The sequence below is a fragment of the Phoxinus phoxinus genome (assembly GCF_949152265.1).
Source record: "Phoxinus phoxinus genome assembly, chromosome: 3".
Lineage (NCBI taxonomy): Eukaryota > Metazoa > Chordata > Actinopteri > Cypriniformes > Leuciscidae > Phoxinus > Phoxinus phoxinus.
In genome coordinates, this window is record NC_136878.1 from 34,771,685 (window position 1) to 34,792,487 (window position 20,803).

Sequence of the window (20,803 nt, forward strand, 5' to 3'; positions counted from 1 at the left end):
TAAAAGTAGTAAAGAATAAATACATCAATCAAATTATTTTAATCTGATTATTAGTAATAATGTAATTATTTATTGAAAGAAACAAAACGCTTGAGTGGTATGCATTAAGTGGTATGTACTATATAGCAAATCTCCATTGCTTCATTGTTGAATCATCGAAGAATGTAAACTATATTATTACACGCCTCTGTGAAATACTTGATTCTGATTAGTCAATCGCGCCACCCAGCGGTATGTTATTCACCGATAACAACCAGTAAAAACGGATAACACAGGCTCATTCGAGTAACTGAAGTCAGCACTATTCGATTGCTAGGAATGGTTTTTCTTTTGTGGAAGTTTTGCGTTTGGTGAGCTAATAAAATATAAAAACTCATCAATACAGATCAATATTCTGCGTACAATTATTTAGTTATGTCATCCGGGTATAAATTCACTCTCCTGTTTCGCGCAAATGCAGCTGCTGCCATTTTGCAACAAACATAAACGGCAAGTAGCCGTATAATAAGTGGGATCATGTACATCCAGCCAGTTGTTATCACAGAATAAAATAAATCCCTTCAGTGTGATGTAAGACCTGATAGCCCTGGTCACCCTGTCGGGGTTTATTCTGCAATAACAACTGGCTGGATGTACATTATCCCTTACTTTTCACCCAGCAATATATTAAAAGCTGGATATATATATATATATTACTTTACCTGCATATACAGTATACTCACATTAAGCAAAATATACTATATATATTTATCAAATCTTGGGTGCATGATTGTTTATATCGTCGCACAAATTTAAATTGTATTATAATACAGCTCTATATATAAAGTTGGATTTATTATTTCCAACTTTATTCGCATACACAGACAATACACTCAAATAAGGCAATATATACTATTAGCAAATCTCAAATGTCTGATATTAATATGTTATGAACATTAACAACATGAATTTCCATTAAGCTGCTTTGAAACAATGTGTATTCTGAAGAGCTATATAAATAAATTTGACTTGAGGTTTTGCGTTACAGTAATGGGATAAGCAGGTTTTAGAAGAGGTTTAATGCAATTCATGGCTAAATGCATTAATATGTTTCAATCTATCTCCAACCACTAATAATTCAAAACGAGAGGTTTGGAGTATGTGTACAGCAACACTTAAGAAGTGTTGTCCTTTTGATAGTGACTAACTCCAGCTCTGCTAAGTGGGGTTGTATGTGGGAGACGCTGGACAGATGGCTTTAATGTCATCCAAATCAGGGAAAAAAGTCCACACAAATACAAACAGCCAAGTTCAGAAACTCTGCCCTGGCCTGCCAATGTAGCAGCCTCTACATTGCACAGGTTATCAGTAGAACCAGACTGTAACCTAGATTTCTGAAAATCCCATTTGGACTTTTGCACTGTGATGGAAAGAGAAAGAGAGGAATGAAGAAAATGGGGTAGTGAGTATAAATAAAAACTATTGGGATGAGGAGCTGAAGGCATTTAACTGGAAACAAAAGGGAAAGAAACACTGTAATGGAGAGTAAGCTTTGTACTGAAGTTCTCCTCAAGTCAAAGACCAATGAGCTGTATGAAAAACTATTGTAAACTATGTATTTCTGGACATCTGATATAAACTGAAATTGATTTGATTTCACTGACATATTTGACCCTAGTCTCCCCAGATTCAGACAGCATTTACATTTGACCCCTCTAGATATAACTATATCAGAGAGCAGACGGAAAAAACTTGAACATATGTGTCACTTACCATCTTTGGTGCTGGTGACGGGAATGTTGTGGACAGTTCTCAGTTTGAAGCAGGAGCCGGTTAATACTTGCAGCTCTACTGAACTCAACACACATGCCTGCAGGTCTAAAACACACACACACACACACACACACACACACACACACACACACACACACACACACACACACACACACACACACACACACACACACACACACACACACACACACACACACACACACACACACACACACACACACACAGTGAGCTCTAAAGTTAAGAGCTCTACAGTTAAAGCACTAAAATGACTACCGGTAAAGTAAATGGAAATAAAGTAAAATGGAACTAAAGCTACAGAAAACAAAAAAACCAAAAAATATATTTATATATCTATATATAAAAGATTACTATGTGCAACTGGTCTTTCTGGTGTTCTTTTTTTTTTTTTTTTTTTTTTAAAGACTAATTATCAAAAAAGTAAACAGCTTTGTGAACACAGAAAAATGTAGGATTGCAGGAACTGAATTGAATTGAATTATAACCTATTGTAAATAATTATAATTAAATCATCTTGCTACCTTCTTGCTAAATTTGCCATATAGTGGACCTATTAGTTTTAAATAGTGTTAAACCTTAGAGAGCGAGGCTAATACAGAAATTATGGATTGTGTAATTTTGTAATGATGATTTGATATTGTAAGGGAGAATAACACGTTTTCTTACCTTTCTTCATCAGTTTCTGAATGCTTTCCCTCCATTCTGACCTCTCATAATCTGAGGACAGCAGGAACAGGTAGCTCTGGAGAGAGAAAGAGACAGTGAGTAGAATAACAATGGCTCCCCCTATTGGAAAGCTATAAACAACAGAAGCACAACATTTAAACAGAAAACATGTATGCGTCATGTGTAACAAGTGTTAAAAAGATATCTTTTCACAAATAACGGTGTTGTAAATCAGATGGCTGTGCGATGCGGTACCTTGCCATGTTTGTTGTGGATGCGGAATGGGATGGTGGGGGAGTGTAACAGCAGACACGACTCCTGCTCATTCATCTTCTTCCTTAGACGATCCACGTTACGAGTCTGACCTTTCTGTGCTTTCTGTTCACACACAAATCAATCTGATATTAGTACATTAAACATGCACTTACAGTTGTGGTCAGAATTATTGGCACCCCTGGTAAATATGGTCAAAGATGGCTGTAAAAATAAATCAGCATTGTGTATCCCTTTGATCTTTAATAAAAAATTTTGTTGAAAAAATCTAACCTTTCATTAAAGTAAAATAATTGAAAGTGTGTGTGTGTGTGTGGGGGGGGGGGGGGGGGGGGGGGTAAATCACATTATTTTTCTCCAAAACACATTGGCCTGGAACATGCAATTGTATAGCAATGACTTCTGGAACATGCAATTGTATAGCAATGACTTCTTGTTTCACAGTAGTATAAATATGAGGAAACACAGGCCAAACTCCCTTAATCATCCATCACAATGAGTAAAACCAAAGAATACAGTTCTGATGTGCAGCAAAAGATTGGTGAGCTTCACAAAATAGAAAGTGGCTGTAAGAAAATAGTTAAAGCATTGAAAATTCCCATTTCCAGCATCAGAGCAATAATTAAGAAGATCCAATCAACTAAAGATGTTACGAATCTGCATGGAGAGGATGTGAGTCTAAATTGTCCTAATGCTAAAGAGATTAGTTGAATCTTGGGGTCAAAAAAAAAAAAAAAAAAAAAAAAAAAACCTTATCACAAACCCCTTTTGTCGCATTTGCATAGTTTGTGCTTGCGGTTTAATAATCATTTGAAAGTCAGCAAACTGGCAGCTCCAGTAGCAATGAAAAGATCTCAGTCCTGGAAACTACAGTAAGTATAAAACCTTATTAGATGAAAAACATACACTAAAGGAAAATTATAAATGTTGCCTTGGCAAATATCCTAAACTTTAAGTTAAAGCACCAAAAATACTAAGTGGAAATAAACTAAACCTGAAATAAAAAATAAATGTAATTTAAAAAAAATGCTATAAAAAAATAACATAACATTAATAAAAAAAAATAAAAAAAATCAAACATGACACAGGAACATATAAATTATATAAAAAAATGAATAATTATTCAATTTAATTAAACAATTTAATAATCAATTTAAAAGGAATTTATACCTCTATAATATTATGCTATACCCACATTAGACAAGCGGTTTGGAAAATGGATGGATGGTTGATTTAGTTGTGAGTGTCATCTGCCGAGACGCAGAAATGTATTTGGCGTGACCCTGACAGTGCATTATGGGTATTCTCTAGGCATTGAGTGTAAATCGATTGTACACTTATTATTGTGATGCATTATGGAATTGAATGAGTGCACAGGATAACGATCAGGTGGTTTCGGACACCACTACAAATGACTGTTCCCTCAAATAGTGCCCAAAGGGTTTAGGGGAGATTTCTAAAACAGTCCTACTCTCTTAAAGTGAGTCGAAGCATTCGCTCAGCTGATTCATTCAGTAACAAAGCAAGTGCTTACTGACTTATGCATGCATGGGTCATTAAATCACTGAACCGAATCGTTCAGAAATGAAACACCACAGTGTGTTGCTCAGAGACAAAGCCACTCTTTTGCTGTGGCTTTGTTTGGAACTATTTTCATTGGAGAAATAAAGCAAAAACAGACAATATTATGTCACTTAATATTAACTTTATTGAAATGTTGTACAAAATCAATATCACTTTTGCAATCTCACTGATATTCTGGAAATGCTATCTTATGTTCTAAATAAAAAAATAGTAGTAATAGTATTCATAATAGTTTCCATTATGGCCGATGCTATCATCACCTCAATGGGCCCAATCTTGCACCCAGCGCAATTGACTTTGTACACGACGCATGTATCATTCCTATTTTGCACCCGCGCACAGCCGACTCCACAGACGCACATCGGTAAATTAGGGATTGAACTTGCGCTCCCGGGGGCGGTTTAGCGAAGAGAGGAGGCGGTGTTCCAGAGCAAAAGTTCCCTGGTGCTATTTTGCAGTTTTAGAAAACAATTCCACCACTGACCAGGAAAAACCTAGTCTAAAGACAGTGGCGCGTTGCGCGATAGTCATATGCTATTTTAAGGGCGCAAGCTTGGCCATTATGTAGGATGTGAACAACGCGCATACACTTTGATTCTCTAATCTAAACAGACGCAGCAGTTTTCATTTTTGCAAATCATACATTATTACAAGGAAAAATATTAACACACGAGGGAAATCATTGTTGTGTCCATGAAGATGTGAAAAAAAAAAAGGCATAAAGCTAGCTTATACATTTACCGAAATTATTATTATACGCCTGTTTAACCGAAGCTTATTTAGGTGGGTTTCTCACATCCCCATACAATGTCACTTCTCTGTCTTTTACGGCCCTGACGAGAACGTCGGTCTCCTCGGCTGTGAACCGCTCCTTGCGTACGCCTGGCAAATCCGCCGTTATAATAGCAATCCGCCATGGAACAAGCGCGCCTGCTCTTAAAGGGAATGTGAGAGGACGCTCTGATTGGTTTATTGCACGTTACGCCCAAACCACACCTATGAATAATGAAGCTACTTCAGACCAACACATTTTAGATTTGCGTCGGGCGCAAGAGTCATTTATCCCACCGGTATAATAGCAACAGCGCCCAGGATACGCCCTCAAAGTTACTTGCGTTTCGCGTTTGATACTTGCGTTTCAGATCGTTAAAATAGGGCCCAATGTGTGTATATGAGCTTAAGTGGAAATTACGTTATCAGGCTTCCACAGCTAATTAAAGACTCCAGATATCCACTGCTCAGTCGTTAATGTGCTGATGTTATATTATATCTAATGTTATGGACTACAGGACTACATGGTGCAGTAATCGCTCTGAGCTGAAGGAAATCCAAGATGAGAAGATCCGACAATCCCAGAAGTGAGCGCTCTTAGAGGGGAACTCGTTAGATTCTCTAATTGCCAGCTAGCATAAACAAATCCGTTCATACAGTGGAGTCAGCCATGTTACAGAGGCTAAGAGTCAGGGTGTCACCTCTGACACACTCTCTGCATGTGAGGGACTGCCTCACTGTCCTGTGGTGACCTCACCTGAATAAAGGAAGTGGGCTGTCTAGGATCAATCTAAATGTGAACTGTAGCATCACGGCAATTGCTTTGGCAAAGCCAAAAATCAGTAAACAAAATCCACTTTCTCCCTAATTACAAACAGAGGCCCAAAAAACAATGCTTTTTCTGAGTCTGACACGACCTTTAGGAAAACACTGATAATTAGGTTGAGAACTTATTGAACACAGCTGAGTGACGACATGTAAAGATGTTTATTGTTGCCCAGACAACAAATTATAGCAATTGAAGTCAAAATCTTTTTATTTATTTTTATACTTTAACAGTGATTTAAGTAGGTTTGGCTAATCAATTCCTATGTGCGCATTTAATGTGATATCAAACCATTTTCAAACGCAAGACCATCGTCCGAAAGATAACTCAATTCGGCAATCACACCACATCCAATGCCAATGCAAAAATAAAACGCATTAATAACTGCATAAAGCCGGGGACACACTTACTGTAAGGCCGGTTATGAATGTAATTTGATACTTATGACTGATCATACACGCGTGTTCAGCGCGTTCAGTCGGTGTTCACAGCGGTGTTTAAAATCTGCTGCATTCACAGTCAGAGAATGTTTCTAGTCGTTAAGTGTGTCCAGCATTACTCTGCTATCAGCGGCTCAAACCCCCGTTACTAACTCTAAAATGCCGTTTTGTAATTAGCAACGGAGCATGGGTTTAGATGCGCAAGGAATTAGTCCTACATACAAGAGCGTTTTAATGACAAAAACTTTACAAACGTCTTGAAATACATCATCTGAACAATATTTCGATGTGTGGTAACTGTAGTATAAGCGGAATAATTGACTTCAGGCCGTTGAATTATTAGAAAAATAATGCACACCCGAGATGTAACGGCCACTCCGCTTCGCGTCGTGACCGCATTACCACCTCGGGTGTGCATTATTTTTCTAATAATTCAACGGCCTGTCGTCAATTATTCCTTACATATAGCACTTTCAAAGCATGGTTCTTCATGGAACCTTATAAAAATGGTTCTGCTATAGTTTTTTTTTTCTTTTTCTATTGTTACAAGCCGAAGAACCCTAATTTGGTACTGTTTAGAACCATTTTTCTTAGAGTGTTTAATACTTTTTCATATACCGTTTACTTTATTTTTTTATTTAACAGTTAGAAACAGATTGTTAATTAATTAAGACAGAGAATGGTGTTGCGTGTTCAGGTTCTAACCTTTTTTTCTTTTTTTTGCATGCGTTATACATAATTTTGTTGTATGACAACCTGCCAAAAAAAAGGAAAAAAAAGCCATAATTTGCCATGTTTTATTGCGTTATTAAAAATATTTTTTTTACAAAATGTACAAGCATATAAAATAACATTTGAATAAAGGGTTAAGATGTCAATTTTCCTTGGCTGGAAATCACTTTTGGCCACTACAGTCAGTGCATAATTATTAGACAAGTCGATATTCTCATATTTTTGTTTTTAAGCGTATTTTACCAATTCCAAAACATCAATCTTAATAACTACTATGAATTTTGGTCATTGGCACAGCAGGTTCACAACAACAAGTTATTAAAAAAAGATATTAACAGCAAAAGACTTTTTACAATTAAGGTGAAGAATAAGGTGTGAAACTATCAGGAACCCTTTAGTCTCCAGTGCCACCATTTTCCAAAACTAGGTTAATAACACAACTAAATTATAAGGCGTTTTTTCACTTTAAGCCCTCGTCAACAATTAAAGGGCTGGTAAAGTATGATTTCACTTTTCTAACTTTAGTTAGTGTGAAATGTTGCTGTATGAGCATAAACAACATCTGCAAAGTTACAACGCTCAAAGTTCAAAGCAAAGGAAGATATTTGCTTTTAAAGAAAAGGACTACAACAAACGGCTGGTAGGGACTACACAACATTCCTCCGGGTTTAGTGACATCAGCAAGCCTAAAATATACATAAACCCCGCCCCCGGGAACACGCAGTCCATGTTGAGAAGAGGAAAAGTTGTTGTATAAGAGTACATTTTTGAGTCAGCTCAAACTTTAGCATCCATCTTTTCACATGCAATCGAAAGTCAATCTGTGTGCATCTCACAACAGTTCCTATACGAGCGATTTATAGATTACCATGACAGAATATCCTAATTGAAGATAGTTAACTCCACATCAGCAACATAAATTCATCAACTAACCATTTAGAGACGTCCTGTTGCATTCTACATGTTGTCACTTCTTGAGTCTCTCCATCTTTGTCTGACTCTGTTTTAACATTAAAGGCAGAACAGTTTCTATAATTTTAGTGTGTCTGCGTGAGGTTAGACCCCATAGATTTCAACGGTGTGTCTGCGTGAGGTTCGACCCCATAGATTTCAACGGAGAAAAGTGAAGCCCTTTTGAAGCACTCACTTCCTGATCGCCAGGCTGCGCAGGCTCAAACTGAGCTTGGTGACGTAAGCAACGTGTCTGACAGTTGTAAGTCTTCTAGTAGCTGTGCCGAGAGAAATCTGAATCATTCCCTTCCGAATCTCGCAGAGACGGAGAACGTGAGTATTAGCTCTCCATGAGCTAGCAGCAGGAGCAACTTTTTCACTCTCTATGGGCTTCTCCCTTGACTTTATCGGACTTTATGCCTCAACGTCCCCCCGATTGCCTGCGAGCTTCTTCGCCGGTCTATACGGTAATTTCTCTACAGTGCAACAGAGAGTCGCGTGATTATGACGCAATCGTTAGCCTATTTTTTACAAAAACAGCTTCAACGGGGCCATAACGTAAGATACAAGGTAATGGAGCCTTTTATACATTGTCGAGTTTCTTTAGAAATAAATAATGGACAAATGGAGTCTTTGGACGCCTCAGATGTAAAGTTATTCGCTGTCAAAATGAATGGGAGTCAATGGAATGCTAACAGCAGGTGAAGTTCTGCTACAATGGCGGCGCCCAGGGGGGCTTCAGTTTCCGGCGGATGGATTACCCCCTTGCTGCTAACACACGCGAGCTATTGAAACCCTGCCCTCTGCAGCAGCTCATTTGCATTTAAAGGGCCAGCCACAAAACGGTGTGTTTTTGCAAATCCTCAAAAAGTGACAACTTTAACATGCTATACAAACATATCTGTGGGGTATTTTGTGCTAAAACTTCACACACACACACACACACACTCTGAGGACATCAGAGATTTATTTTACATCTTGTGAAAATGGCATTTTACCACCCCTTTAAACATTAATGATTATATACAATATTAATAGTAATTATTAAGAATGATGTGGTTTTCAATTGGTAAAATGCGCTTGTAAAAAATATTAGATCAGAATATCAAGTTGCCTAATTATTATGTACGTACTGTAAATATATACAGTGTTTGCTAAATTTCCAACTCTAAGTATAGGCAATGTCTTAACAAGCACCACTAATATTTAGCTTAGTTTTTATGATAAGTCCTCATTTAAATCGTACCTTCTCTTTCTGGATCTCGCTCTTGATGGTGGAGATCTTGATCTTCATTTCCTCGATCTCGTGCTCAGAGAGTGTCTGGACGTTAGGTAGAGAGTCCGAGTCGTCCAGAGTCTGGAAGCTCAGATCAGCCAGAGGGATGTACCATTTACACTCATACTGCTGATGCCTCCTGACAAACACACAAAGAGAGAAACATACTTAAATGTCAAATAAAAGCATGATTTATTATGTTATTTTTTTTATTGTTTTAATTTTTATAAATAAGCACACTAAATTAAATTGACAACCTTAATATATTAAGTATATAATTTGAGCGTATTAAGTGTATAATTTGCTCGCACATGCTTCATGATATCATTTTCTTCCTGGCTCTGTTGAGACTAATGTAACCTATTCATCTAAGCACTCACTATGGAGAATATATACAGTACACACACGCACGCTTCAGGGATCAAAATGTGTTTCCACTGCAGAAATGCTTGATAATGCATTCTTATTGTGAGATGATTATGATGCCCAGCATGGCTCTGCAGCAGAATATAATCTGTTCATCATCATGCTTAACAACCAATTAAAATCATCTCCTGCTTAATTCAGTCTGAAAAACATGCTGAATACTTTACAGTCTCTGCCAGTGCTGAGAACAGAACCCAGAACTGAATGTCCCATAATGCCCGAGCATATGAGGCAAAGTAGATTATCAAGTAGAGCTGCGTCTGAAACTTAAAAATGCAGCCCTCGGAGGATGCATTCCCAGGTTAATTCCAAATGAATGTTAGCTTCACTTCCTGTCTCCTGAGATACCTTCATCTGATCGATTTTTGAAGGTAGCATAGATATCCTTCACTGCCTATGGTATTCCACAATCCTGTGCGTTCCATTCTATGGCAGTTGAGCTAAAAAAATAAATATGACATCTGAAAGTTGTGGTTGGTGGTCAGTTTGTGTGTAAATGTACATTTATATTTGCTTAGTCCCAAATCTTGCTCTATTTTGTTGTAGATCATTAAACCATTACACTGTCTCAGATGCCTGATCGAAATCAGTTTCATGAGGTATCTTCATGTGCAAATGCACAGCCTTTAGTGTGTGTTATGTATGCCTGTTATTCTGGGAAGGCTGTAGCTGCATGAGGGTAACAACAGCTATCAACCATTATTACGATGTCTTTGACATCGTAACCATGACAAGAACAGAGTGACAAATGGTATTGCACCTTTGTAAATCAACACTTAATCTATAGGCACCAAACACACAAATACATAACTGAGAGAGAAAGTGAGTTTGTGTAAACTGTAAAAATCTTGTTTCAAAGTAGTAAATAAATCAGTAAATTTACAATAAAAAAAGAGTAATTTTACAATAAAATAATATTTAATTATTTCTACTTCAAAATATTGTTTTATTCAATGTGTTACTTGCCATTTCTTTGTAATTATTTAGTGGAATTTATGAGCATTTTTGAGTGAAAATTCTAAGTGAATCCAACACCAATTTGAACTGTCCATGTTCATACCCAACTGCTGTCTTTTTCATCTTGGCACAGAGCATAAGGTCCGTGAAGAGGAAGACATGACGGAGTTTACGTGTCCCCTCCGACACCTCCACCAGGAAGCCATCCTTCACCAGCTGACGAGCCTGTGATGTTTTAGAAAATGAAATATTGATATGTTAATACTACACACACACAATTAATCCAGTGGAAGTAATCTTTTTGACACTTGAACAGTTGATTGCACCTTTTTATATGCTTTTATTCAGTTATGATTACAAACTCTCTTTCCGCCTCCCTACATTTGCGTTTTGAGTATCTTTTTATTGGTTAGGGGTACGTTTTCTACAAGCATTGTTGGCAGACATGGCTGACTATGGTCGCAAGTAGTTCAACGATTCAGTGTTTCCAGAAAACAGTTCCAACAAATAGTCGCAAATAGCTTTACAAGTTGTGTGGGTGGAACTACACCTGTGGTTATAAGAACAGTTTCCTGTTAGAATGACGTGGACTTAAATAGATCAATCTCTTGAGCAAATAGCAAGAACTGCCTTAATTTTTCGTGGCATAGTTTCAACAAGGTGAAAATTCCTCAGAGATTTTGGCCTTTATTTGACATGATAGCATCAAGCAGTTGCTGAAGATTTGTCGGCTGCACATCCATGATGCGAATCTCCCATTCTATAACATCCCAAAGGTGCTCTATTGGATTGAAATTTGGTGACTGTGGAGGCCATTTGAGTAAAGTGAAAGCAGTTTGAAATGATTGGAGCTTTGTGACATGGTTTATAATTGTGCTTATAAAGGGATGGACATGGTCAACAACAATACTCAGGTAGGCTGTGGCGTTTAAATAATGCTCAATTGGTACCAAGGGGCCCAAAGTGTGCCAAGAAAATATCCCCCACACCATTACACCACCAACAGCAGCCTGAACCATTCATAAAAGGCATGATGGATCCATGTTTTCATGTTGTTTATGCCAAATTCTGACCATACCATCTGAATGTTGCACCAGAAATCAAGACTCATCAGAACAGGCAACGTTTTGGTGAGCTCTTTGAATTGTAGCCTCAGTTTCCTGTTCTTAGCTGACAGGAGTGGCACCCGGTGTGTCTTCTGCTGCTGTAGACCATCTGTGTCAAAGTTATATGTTGTGTATTCAGAGATGCACTTCTGCATTACCATGGTTGTAACGAGTGACTATTTTTAGTTACTGTTGCCTTTCTATCAGCTCAAACCTGTCTGGCTATTCTCTTCTGACCTCTGGCATCAACAACAAGGTATTTTCGCCCACAGAACTACTGCTCAATGGATATTTTTGCTTTTTCTGAAAATTCTCTGTAAACCCTAGAGATGGTTTTGCATGAAAATCCCAGTAGATAAGCAGTTTCTGAAACACTCAGACCAGCCCGCCTGGCACCAACAACCATGCCACAAATTGCATAATGAATAACAAATTTATTCAGTAGAAAAGTTTAGCACTTTAAAAGGAAAGACAGTCATCTTGTCTTGTTGTTTATGCATATATCCTATCATTTGGGGTCAATCATTTATTATTATTTTTGTCATTGTCTTTATCTTTAGAGATTGTGTTAAAGGACCAGCATAGCTATTCTTGTGTTGCTGGCACAGGCACTGTGTAACCACACTCCTGTACCAGACAGCACATTATCTGCTTAGCTGGCACAAACCCAGAGCAATGGTAAGTTTAAGTGAATTTTGAGAAGAATGAGATAAATGATTAATGGTTACCCTGTGTTTTCCATTGATGTTCCTCGAGACACATAAACAGTACATGTTTTAAATTCAACTCATACGCTGCTTACTAGACCAAGATCTAAAAAAGGGTGTATTAGATAAGTGAGATATCCAAGACACTGTACTGTTGGTGTGTCTCTAGGAAAAGGGTTGGCTAACACTGGCTCATCCTAATATGCCCTCTTGGTATTCCTAGTCCAGCAAAGTCCTGTCAGTGGGAAGGTGGTTTTATCTGCATGGCCCTAAAGAGAATAAAGTTGCTGGTGGCAGTGCACAGTCACACAGTAATTAATTACAAATTTAATGTAGTATAATAATATGAGATTTTTCACCATGTGGACAAAGAGATAGTTCACCAGTAAAAATCTGTCATTTATTGACCCTCATATTGTTCCAAACCTGTATATCTGACTTCTGTGGAACGCAATACAAGATGTTAAGCAGAATGCCAGGCTCAGTCACTAGTCACTTTCATTACATATTTTTTCCATTCAATAAAGAAAATTAGTCTTTCTTACCATCTCCTTTTGTACGAGTCTGGAATGACACGAGGGTGAGTAAATTACATTAACATTTGGGTGAACTATGCCTTTAAACTGGCAGGGAAACATTTTTGAGGTAAGAGAAAACTAAAACTAAAACTTTCTTTTCTTTTCATTTAAGGAGTACCCTGTACCCGAGATGCCTAACAATATATGACAGAAAGAGTTTACTTTTACCACAGTTTGCTATCAGAGAATACTATAACGGAAGAGCGTGTACAATTGAGATTTTAGCGGAAATATTTAGGCATTAGGCCGTGCATAGAGTCTATTCCTCTAACTATGCATTATACCATGATGGTTAATAAGCGAGTTTAATGGCTACAACTTCTGATTATTCTCATAATTGACTAATCTGTTGATTATTTCTTTGAAAAATTTATCTGTCAGGTACAGAAAATAAATAAAAAACAGATATATATTGATGCAAAGCTAACTCAAGGTGAGGTGGGGTTTTTTTGCTGTTGACTGCCCACACAGACCGAAAATAAGAAAAAATAAACATACCAGGTTCCAAATAAAATGTTATTAATAAAGTAGGTGTGAAAACACTCATACAAAAGGTACTGATACCTCACCTGTCTTAAAGCGTTACTTACAGCAAAGGACTGTATATGCAAAATACATGATACTTCACTCTCTTCTGTCACACAAAATTGCACACCAAGTCACACACCTCTCCTTTCGGTGTGGTCACAGCAGTCCTGCGCGGGTCAATTTCTTCATTGATGTTGGAAAGAAAGTTCTGGGATATTCTCAGAGCATCCTGCAGTAATGGGAAGTCTGGATGATCCTTAGGGGTGTGTTTCAACAAGTCCTTATATAATAAAACAAAAAGACAACATACATGAGTTTTATGTGTATTCTAAAAGTGATAATCCCACTACTAAAACAAAAATGCTAAAGTTATAAACCTACACTACAATTCAAAAGTTTGGGGTTGTTGAGCTTTTTAAAATGTTTGAAAGACTGAATTTGTAAGTACACAACTGCAGGAAATATATCACACTGTGCAAGTGATTTTTGGATATTTTACTACAAAATTCTTACATATTGTACCTTTAAGATCAGTGATAAAAAAAAATCAGGTCTGACATATTGATACTCGAATCTTAATGGATATGATGATATTTAAACAGTAGAATTTATTAGTGTTGGAGTGTCTCTTTATGGCACACTTAACGGTTTACAGATAAACGCCACAACTCCAAAATATCATCACAGACAATATGCAAATACTCAGAACATCTAAAGACAACCTTTCAAGGTAAGAAATCAAAAGAGCATTCTTTCAAATTGACTGCATTTAAATCTCTACAGAGTTTACAATGAAAGTGAACTCATATTAACCTGGTTAAACTATAAGACACAATAGAGTCTTATACAAATAGAGATTTATTAGAAACACTGCCAGGTCCACCATACTTAAAATAATGGTAGGCTTAAAGTCACAGCTGATTGCACCTGCGTGTTTGTGTGAGTGTGCATGTGTGACTCCAGAAAAATACTAGCCTGTGCATATTTTTAGAGAGAGCAACTCACATGCAGGACAAGAGTGCTGCGAGTGACACGGTCAATAGGCTTGTAGAGGAGAGCTGTAAAGACAAACATTAAATAATTAATAAGAGAGTGATCATAAGTTATGGAATATTATTTTATAAGATAAGATATTTATAGATTTTAAATAAAAAACACTCATACTTTCAATCATAAAAATGCCAAACACACCCAGAGAGAGAGAGAGAGAGAGAGAGAGAGAGAGAGAGAGAGAGAGAGAGAGAGAGAGAGAGAGAGAGAGAGAGAGAGAGAGAGAGAGAGAGAATAAATAACCATCCCCAAACTATTACACAGCTGACTGAGCAGCCAGATACTAGGGATAATAGCATCTCTGAGCACTGTACAAACATGAGCATCCAGGACAAATGAAACCAAACACTGAGAGGAGGCTCGGTTTATGTCTTTAGCTCTCTGTAAATCCCCACTCTCAATAAGCTGACAGACTGAGAGAGTAAAGAAAATGCATATCTGTCAGCTTATACAGTATCATAACACTGCAGTCGGATATGAACACCTCATACCATACACTTTATACCAAGCTCTTGCGATTCTGTTACATTTATACAATGTGATATAGTTTTTAAGCTAACTGTAATTCCTAAAGACTGAACCCTATATATATAACAAAACAAAAAAACAGTTTCTGCATTTGACTCATTTGAAGCAGGCAAATGACTCATTATGCAAATATTGTATGCTGTCATCATTTTTCACAAACATTCGATTGCAAGTCAAAGGAAAATTTGCTAACTTTAATAAGGGGTTTAGATTTTTTCTATCAAGAAATAATTAATACAATACTGCTTTGCACCAATATGCAACCAAAATTCAATATTGCACTAAGGTACAATTTTAAGAGCATGTAATTGAAAAATACTGGATATTCTGAATAATGTATTGTGGTTATGGCCCTGCACTAACCACTGAGCCAAAACTTCAACACAATCATTATCATTTTTGTTGACCTCAATTAAAAAAACACAGCGTATCAAAGTCAGACTACTGTCTTCCAAGGAGTACCAGTCAGGTACAAGGAGCACTGTTACACAGTTTTGGAAAGTATACTGACATACACACTCCGATAAGGGTCTCCTGTGAGCAATCTTCAGGAAAAAGAGCGTCTCATTTATTTGACAGCACTAGTGAGAGACTTCTCCACATTCTCCTCTGCGGTCACATCTTCATCTTCTGACAGGGTTATGATGGGTTCCTGTGGTGGTCCTGCTTTCTTTCATTCTAATGGATGACGTTTCCCACCAGTCCGTACTCACTCATACTCAATTCATCTAATTATAGATTATATTTCACATCACAAAAGAACGAAGCTCTCTGACAGGGCATATTTCCCATGTGCCTCTGCCAGGCTGAAGGATTACAGTGGAGAGTAGAGGTCGACCGATTCATCGGTTTTGCCGATTAATCGGCACCGATTGTTGACTGGTGGAACTATCGTTATCGGCAAAAATATATACCGATAGTTTTTCCTGGTTGCGTCCATTGCTGGAGCGGCTGAGAAGCGCACACTGTCATTCATTACACAGTGTAAGAGCTGAGAAGGGTCTGCTGGCATGATGCAGTACAAGAGCGGCCTCTAGAGGTGTAATAAAAACTCGTGCCTCGTGTTGTTTATTTCGACACGTGATTCTGCGTGCTGCACTGAGAGCACATGCTGCGTGGAGAGTGCTGACATCAGATGCGCGTTTAAAGCACCGACAGCTCAAATGTATGTATACAGTACATTTTGTCATATCATTATAAAGTGATTAATTTGTTGACTAAATGCTGCATTAGTAGAGAAAGAACAGCACAACAGTATGTTTGTTTGCCTTCGAGGCTGAGAGGACGCTAACATTAGTAGTACCTCAAGCGGTTAAAACACTGACAAACATAAACGTAAGTCCGACCCGAATGTTTAATGTCACAATTGTTACCTCTATTTGCATTAGTTCATATCCAGCTGGTCACTTTTATGCATTAAATATGCAGAGAAGTTGCATATTTAAAGCTAGAGACGTAAGCAAACTGATATGTTCATACAGCCGACAGAAACAAACGAATCAGAAAAGCATTCGATTTCGGTTATTTATTTTTTTCATCTTCACTTTAATACAAATTTTGTTACTTTTTTATTAATTAAGTTGGCTTGAAAAGAACAGTTAAATAGTTACATTTTGAATGTAACTAGTTTTATTTGTTATTTAGAGTATTACTTTTTGTTTCAGTTTGAATGAATGTCTTTTATTGACTTAAATATTTATTCACATTTATATATTTATTTCATTTAGCATGTTTTCATGGTTCAATACAGTTTTTTTATTATTATTATTATATAGTTCAGCACTGTTTTACTTGGAGTGTTATGTTTGTTTTTATCCAGTATCAATTTTAAAAACTATCGGTTCATTAATCGGTTATCGGCAAGTATGGCCCAACCTAGCTATCGTTATCGGTAAAATCCACTATCGGTCGATCTCTAGTGGAGAGAGTGTGGTGAAAAATGTTTGAGAGAAGTGAGGTGCACCAGTAGATTTATAAGGGAAAACTACAGTGTCATTTATCAATTAAATAATCTTTCTTTACTCATATTTGCTAGTGTTCATTTGGATTACTGTTTGCAGGGCTTTATCAGCATTTTCTATGGTGATTTTGGGGCGAAATCTGTGGGACTTTGCTGAATGGACCATAAAATCAACTAAGCACATTTTCTGAAGAAAACATTTTTCTGAAGACAATATGATAGGTGCTTGTCCATGCATCTCCCATAGTTTGGGTTGTTGGAAGGGTGTTGTGGTCGTTAGATGTTTGAGTGTTTGTTAGCGTTTTGCTAGATTGGTGGCTAGATGTTGCTTGGACACTGCAGAGATTTTGATGGTGTTCTGGGTTGTTGTTAGAAATGTTAGTGTGTTCTTTGTGGCTGCTTGGGTATTGCTAGGTGGTTTCTATAGGTTGTTGTGTTCTTGATGGTCTATAGGAAGTTGTTGATTAATATAGTGTTGCTAGTTTGTTGCTGGATGTTGCCATGAGTTGCCATGGTGTTCTGGGTGGTTGTTAAGGCATTACTAGGTGATTGCTAGGTGGATTACTAGGTGGATTTTACTGAAAGTCATTATAAAGTGGAGTGCATGAGAGCTCGTTCTGGCCATCATGAATGAATACACAAAATCAATTTCCTCAGACTCCACTGGCTCATTCCACCTCACAAAGCCTGACCAATCACCGCTGATTGGATCTGAAATCGAACAAATTAGAGCTGTGTTTCTCAAAAGCATTGTAAGCCTAAGTAGATCTTAGAAACTATTGGCATTGGCAATGCTCTCTACGATCTACTTAAGTTTACGATGCTTTTGAGAAACATAGTCCCTATAGGTTGTGACATCCAATCACAACCTTGAAGCATATCTCAGCACAGAGGCTTGCATACAAAATGAGTCCAAGATGCCCTTCACACACAGTCCCAGAAGAAACCCCTCTAGATTGAGAGAGCTACTGATTTCCCATATACGTATCCATACCGCTGGATTGAGGAAAAGATGACTGGAGATGACTGGAGAAATTCAGGACTGGAGACATATCATTACAAGGTAATGACAAACTTTCTATTTATGGCCACAGATAATATATATATTATTGTTATTCTATTTTTTTTGTTAATAAAATATAGGCTATTCTAAAATTTAATTAATTAACTCTGGTTTCTCCAGGCTTAAGTCATCATCGGAATACTCTTGAATCTGGTATATCGATCAATATGAACAAATATTGTGATCATATTTTTTGCCACATAGCCCAGCCCTAGTTGATCTCCAAGCATGCAGTATATGGTAGGAGTGTGGCGAGATCTCGTGCCACCTTTTCACACCCGGAAAATAGAACTTAAAGGGTTAGTTCACCCAAAAATGATAATTCTGTCATTAATGCCTGTCGGTGAAAGAAGACTTTCGTTCATCTTCGGAACACAAATGTAGATCTTTTTGATAAAATCTGAGACTGTACTCTCCATTGACAGCTACGAAAATACCACTTAAATGCTTTAAAAAGATTGTAAAGCTAATATCCATATAAGTGGTTTAGTCCAAATTTTCGGAAGAGAATTGATCTCTCTATATGATGAACAGTTTTAATTTAGGCTTTTATTCTAATTTAAACATTGATCAGAAAACATAAACAGAAGCTGAACCGAACCAGCTTGACGTGCGAGAACAAACCTTAGTTGCGTTGCTGTCAACGGAGGGACAGAAAGGACTCAGATTTCATCAAAAATATCTTAATTTGTTTTCCGAAGACGAACAAAAGTCTTACAGGTTTGGAACGACATAAGGGTGAGTAAAGTAAACCAAGGCTTGCACGATATATTACAACAATTTTTTTAATCATAATCCAGCATAGCGTAGTGCTATCATTTATAAACCTACACTAACACAGTATCTAACATCAGTATCTTTACTAACATAGATAGTGAAGATACAATCATCAGTATCTAACAAAATACTAACATCAGTCTCTTTCTAAATATGCAAACTGTTGTTTTGTTGACTGTTGTCACAATTTCAAAATAAAAGTCTGAACCCTCGCTCTGAGTTTGCATGTTTTAATGTCCACATGTTCTTGTTCAAGAAATTACAGTGGCTGTAGCATTTCTATTGTAAAGAAGAGGCCAAATATTGAAGATTAGGTGGGCACTTGAATTAAATGTTGTTTGGCCAATATTAAACAAGGATTTGATCATCCTGTAAAGTGCTATATGCAGGTAGTTGGTATTATATACAATACATAATGTACATAAGTTGATTGTTTATAATAGGTATATTAAATTATGTATTTGAACAGTGTTGTTCAATAAAACTATAAATTACTTGATTTTGATACTTTATGTAAACCAATTATTATTGCCTCTTGGTTATTATATGTTATTTTGAGTCATTTTAAAGGGTATTCACTTGACCAATTATTCGATTACCAAAATAATTGTTAGTGACAGCCCTAGGTTAGTTAAATGATAAGTTAAATGAACCTACATTGTTTTGCATTTTGTGACTTTCAGTTGAATAAAATACTTTTTTCCAGTCATATTTTGTCATTGAACATTCCTTAAATATAGTGTTTCTTAAAAATATTGTCTCGTCTCGTTCTCGTAAACCCAATATCCTGTATCGTCTTGTGAGCTAAGTTGTATCGTCACACCCCTTTTATATGGTATACAGTAGCTATGCGAAAGTGTTTAGTTGTTACAACATTGTATATTTTAGCATGACTGGAATGCTGTATTGACCAATCAGAAGCCATAATCGGAACTATTTGTTTTATAAGTCCCATTGTTCTTAAGATCTTTCAACATTCTTAAAAATAAAGGTTCCAAAAGGGAGTTATCACAGCAATGTCATAGAAGGACCTACTTGGGTTCCCCAAATAATCTTTTATTGAGCAGATTTTAAAAGATTTTACATTTCTCTTAGTAAGAAATCATATTTTAATAATCTAAATATATATATTTTTACATAATAAAGAACTTTTGTAGTAAAGGGTCTAAATATCAAAGTACCGGTATATGCACGATTACCAGACATCCTGCTGCACTGAAATTAGATAACATTCTCCGGCAGAATTAAGCTCTAAAACAATTTAACCTTCTGATCAGATAGCATGGACACAATTAAAACATAAATCACAAACCAAACCAAACAATAATCATGAATTGAGAGTCATCCAGATCATCAGCTTGTCAAAGCATTAAAATGCAATACAGTTACCATAGGTGCAGTTACAACACAGCCGGAGAACTAGAAGAATCTCCATGACAAACTTCCACTGATCCTGCAGTCTTCTCTAAATGCTCTCTCACTACTTCCTTCTCATTCTGCAGCCCCTTTTATCCATCCCTCACAAACACGGCCAAGACAGCAAGAGAGAGAGAGAGACTCATACACTCCTGCTCTCCCACACTCCAAAACACTCAGAATGAGCAAGCACGCACTCTTACACACACACACACGCACACACACACACGTACGTTGTGGATGCTGCATACACAAGTAGAAAGATGCAGAGCTGAACTCATTCTTAAGAGACACTGCTCACAGCTCACTTACGCATATATGACAATTCACTCTCGCAATGAACCAACAATCAACACATCAAATCACATACAAACAGATTCAGGCTTTCACATACTGT

General features: G+C 37.1%; 1 protein-coding gene across 5 annotated transcripts in view; it reads right to left on the reverse strand.

Moving 5' to 3' along the window:
* Positions 1 to 20,803, reverse strand: part of abr (ABR activator of RhoGEF and GTPase) — a 270,755-nt gene that overhangs the window by 77,862 nt on the left and 172,090 nt on the right. For all 5 annotated transcript variants that reach the window (XM_079608306.1, XM_079608307.1, XM_079608308.1 and 2 more), the window contains 7 exons: positions 14,618 to 14,670; positions 13,752 to 13,892; positions 10,797 to 10,918; positions 9,281 to 9,449; positions 2,713 to 2,835; positions 2,458 to 2,533; positions 1,753 to 1,857 (listed from right to left, as the gene is read on the reverse strand). In XM_079608306.1, the coding sequence (XP_079464432.1) occupies positions 1,753 to 1,857; positions 2,458 to 2,533; positions 2,713 to 2,835; positions 9,281 to 9,449; positions 10,797 to 10,918; positions 13,752 to 13,892; positions 14,618 to 14,670 (789 nt within the window). The remainder of the gene's footprint in view (positions 1 to 1,752; positions 1,858 to 2,457; positions 2,534 to 2,712; positions 2,836 to 9,280; positions 9,450 to 10,796; positions 10,919 to 13,751; positions 13,893 to 14,617; positions 14,671 to 20,803) is intronic.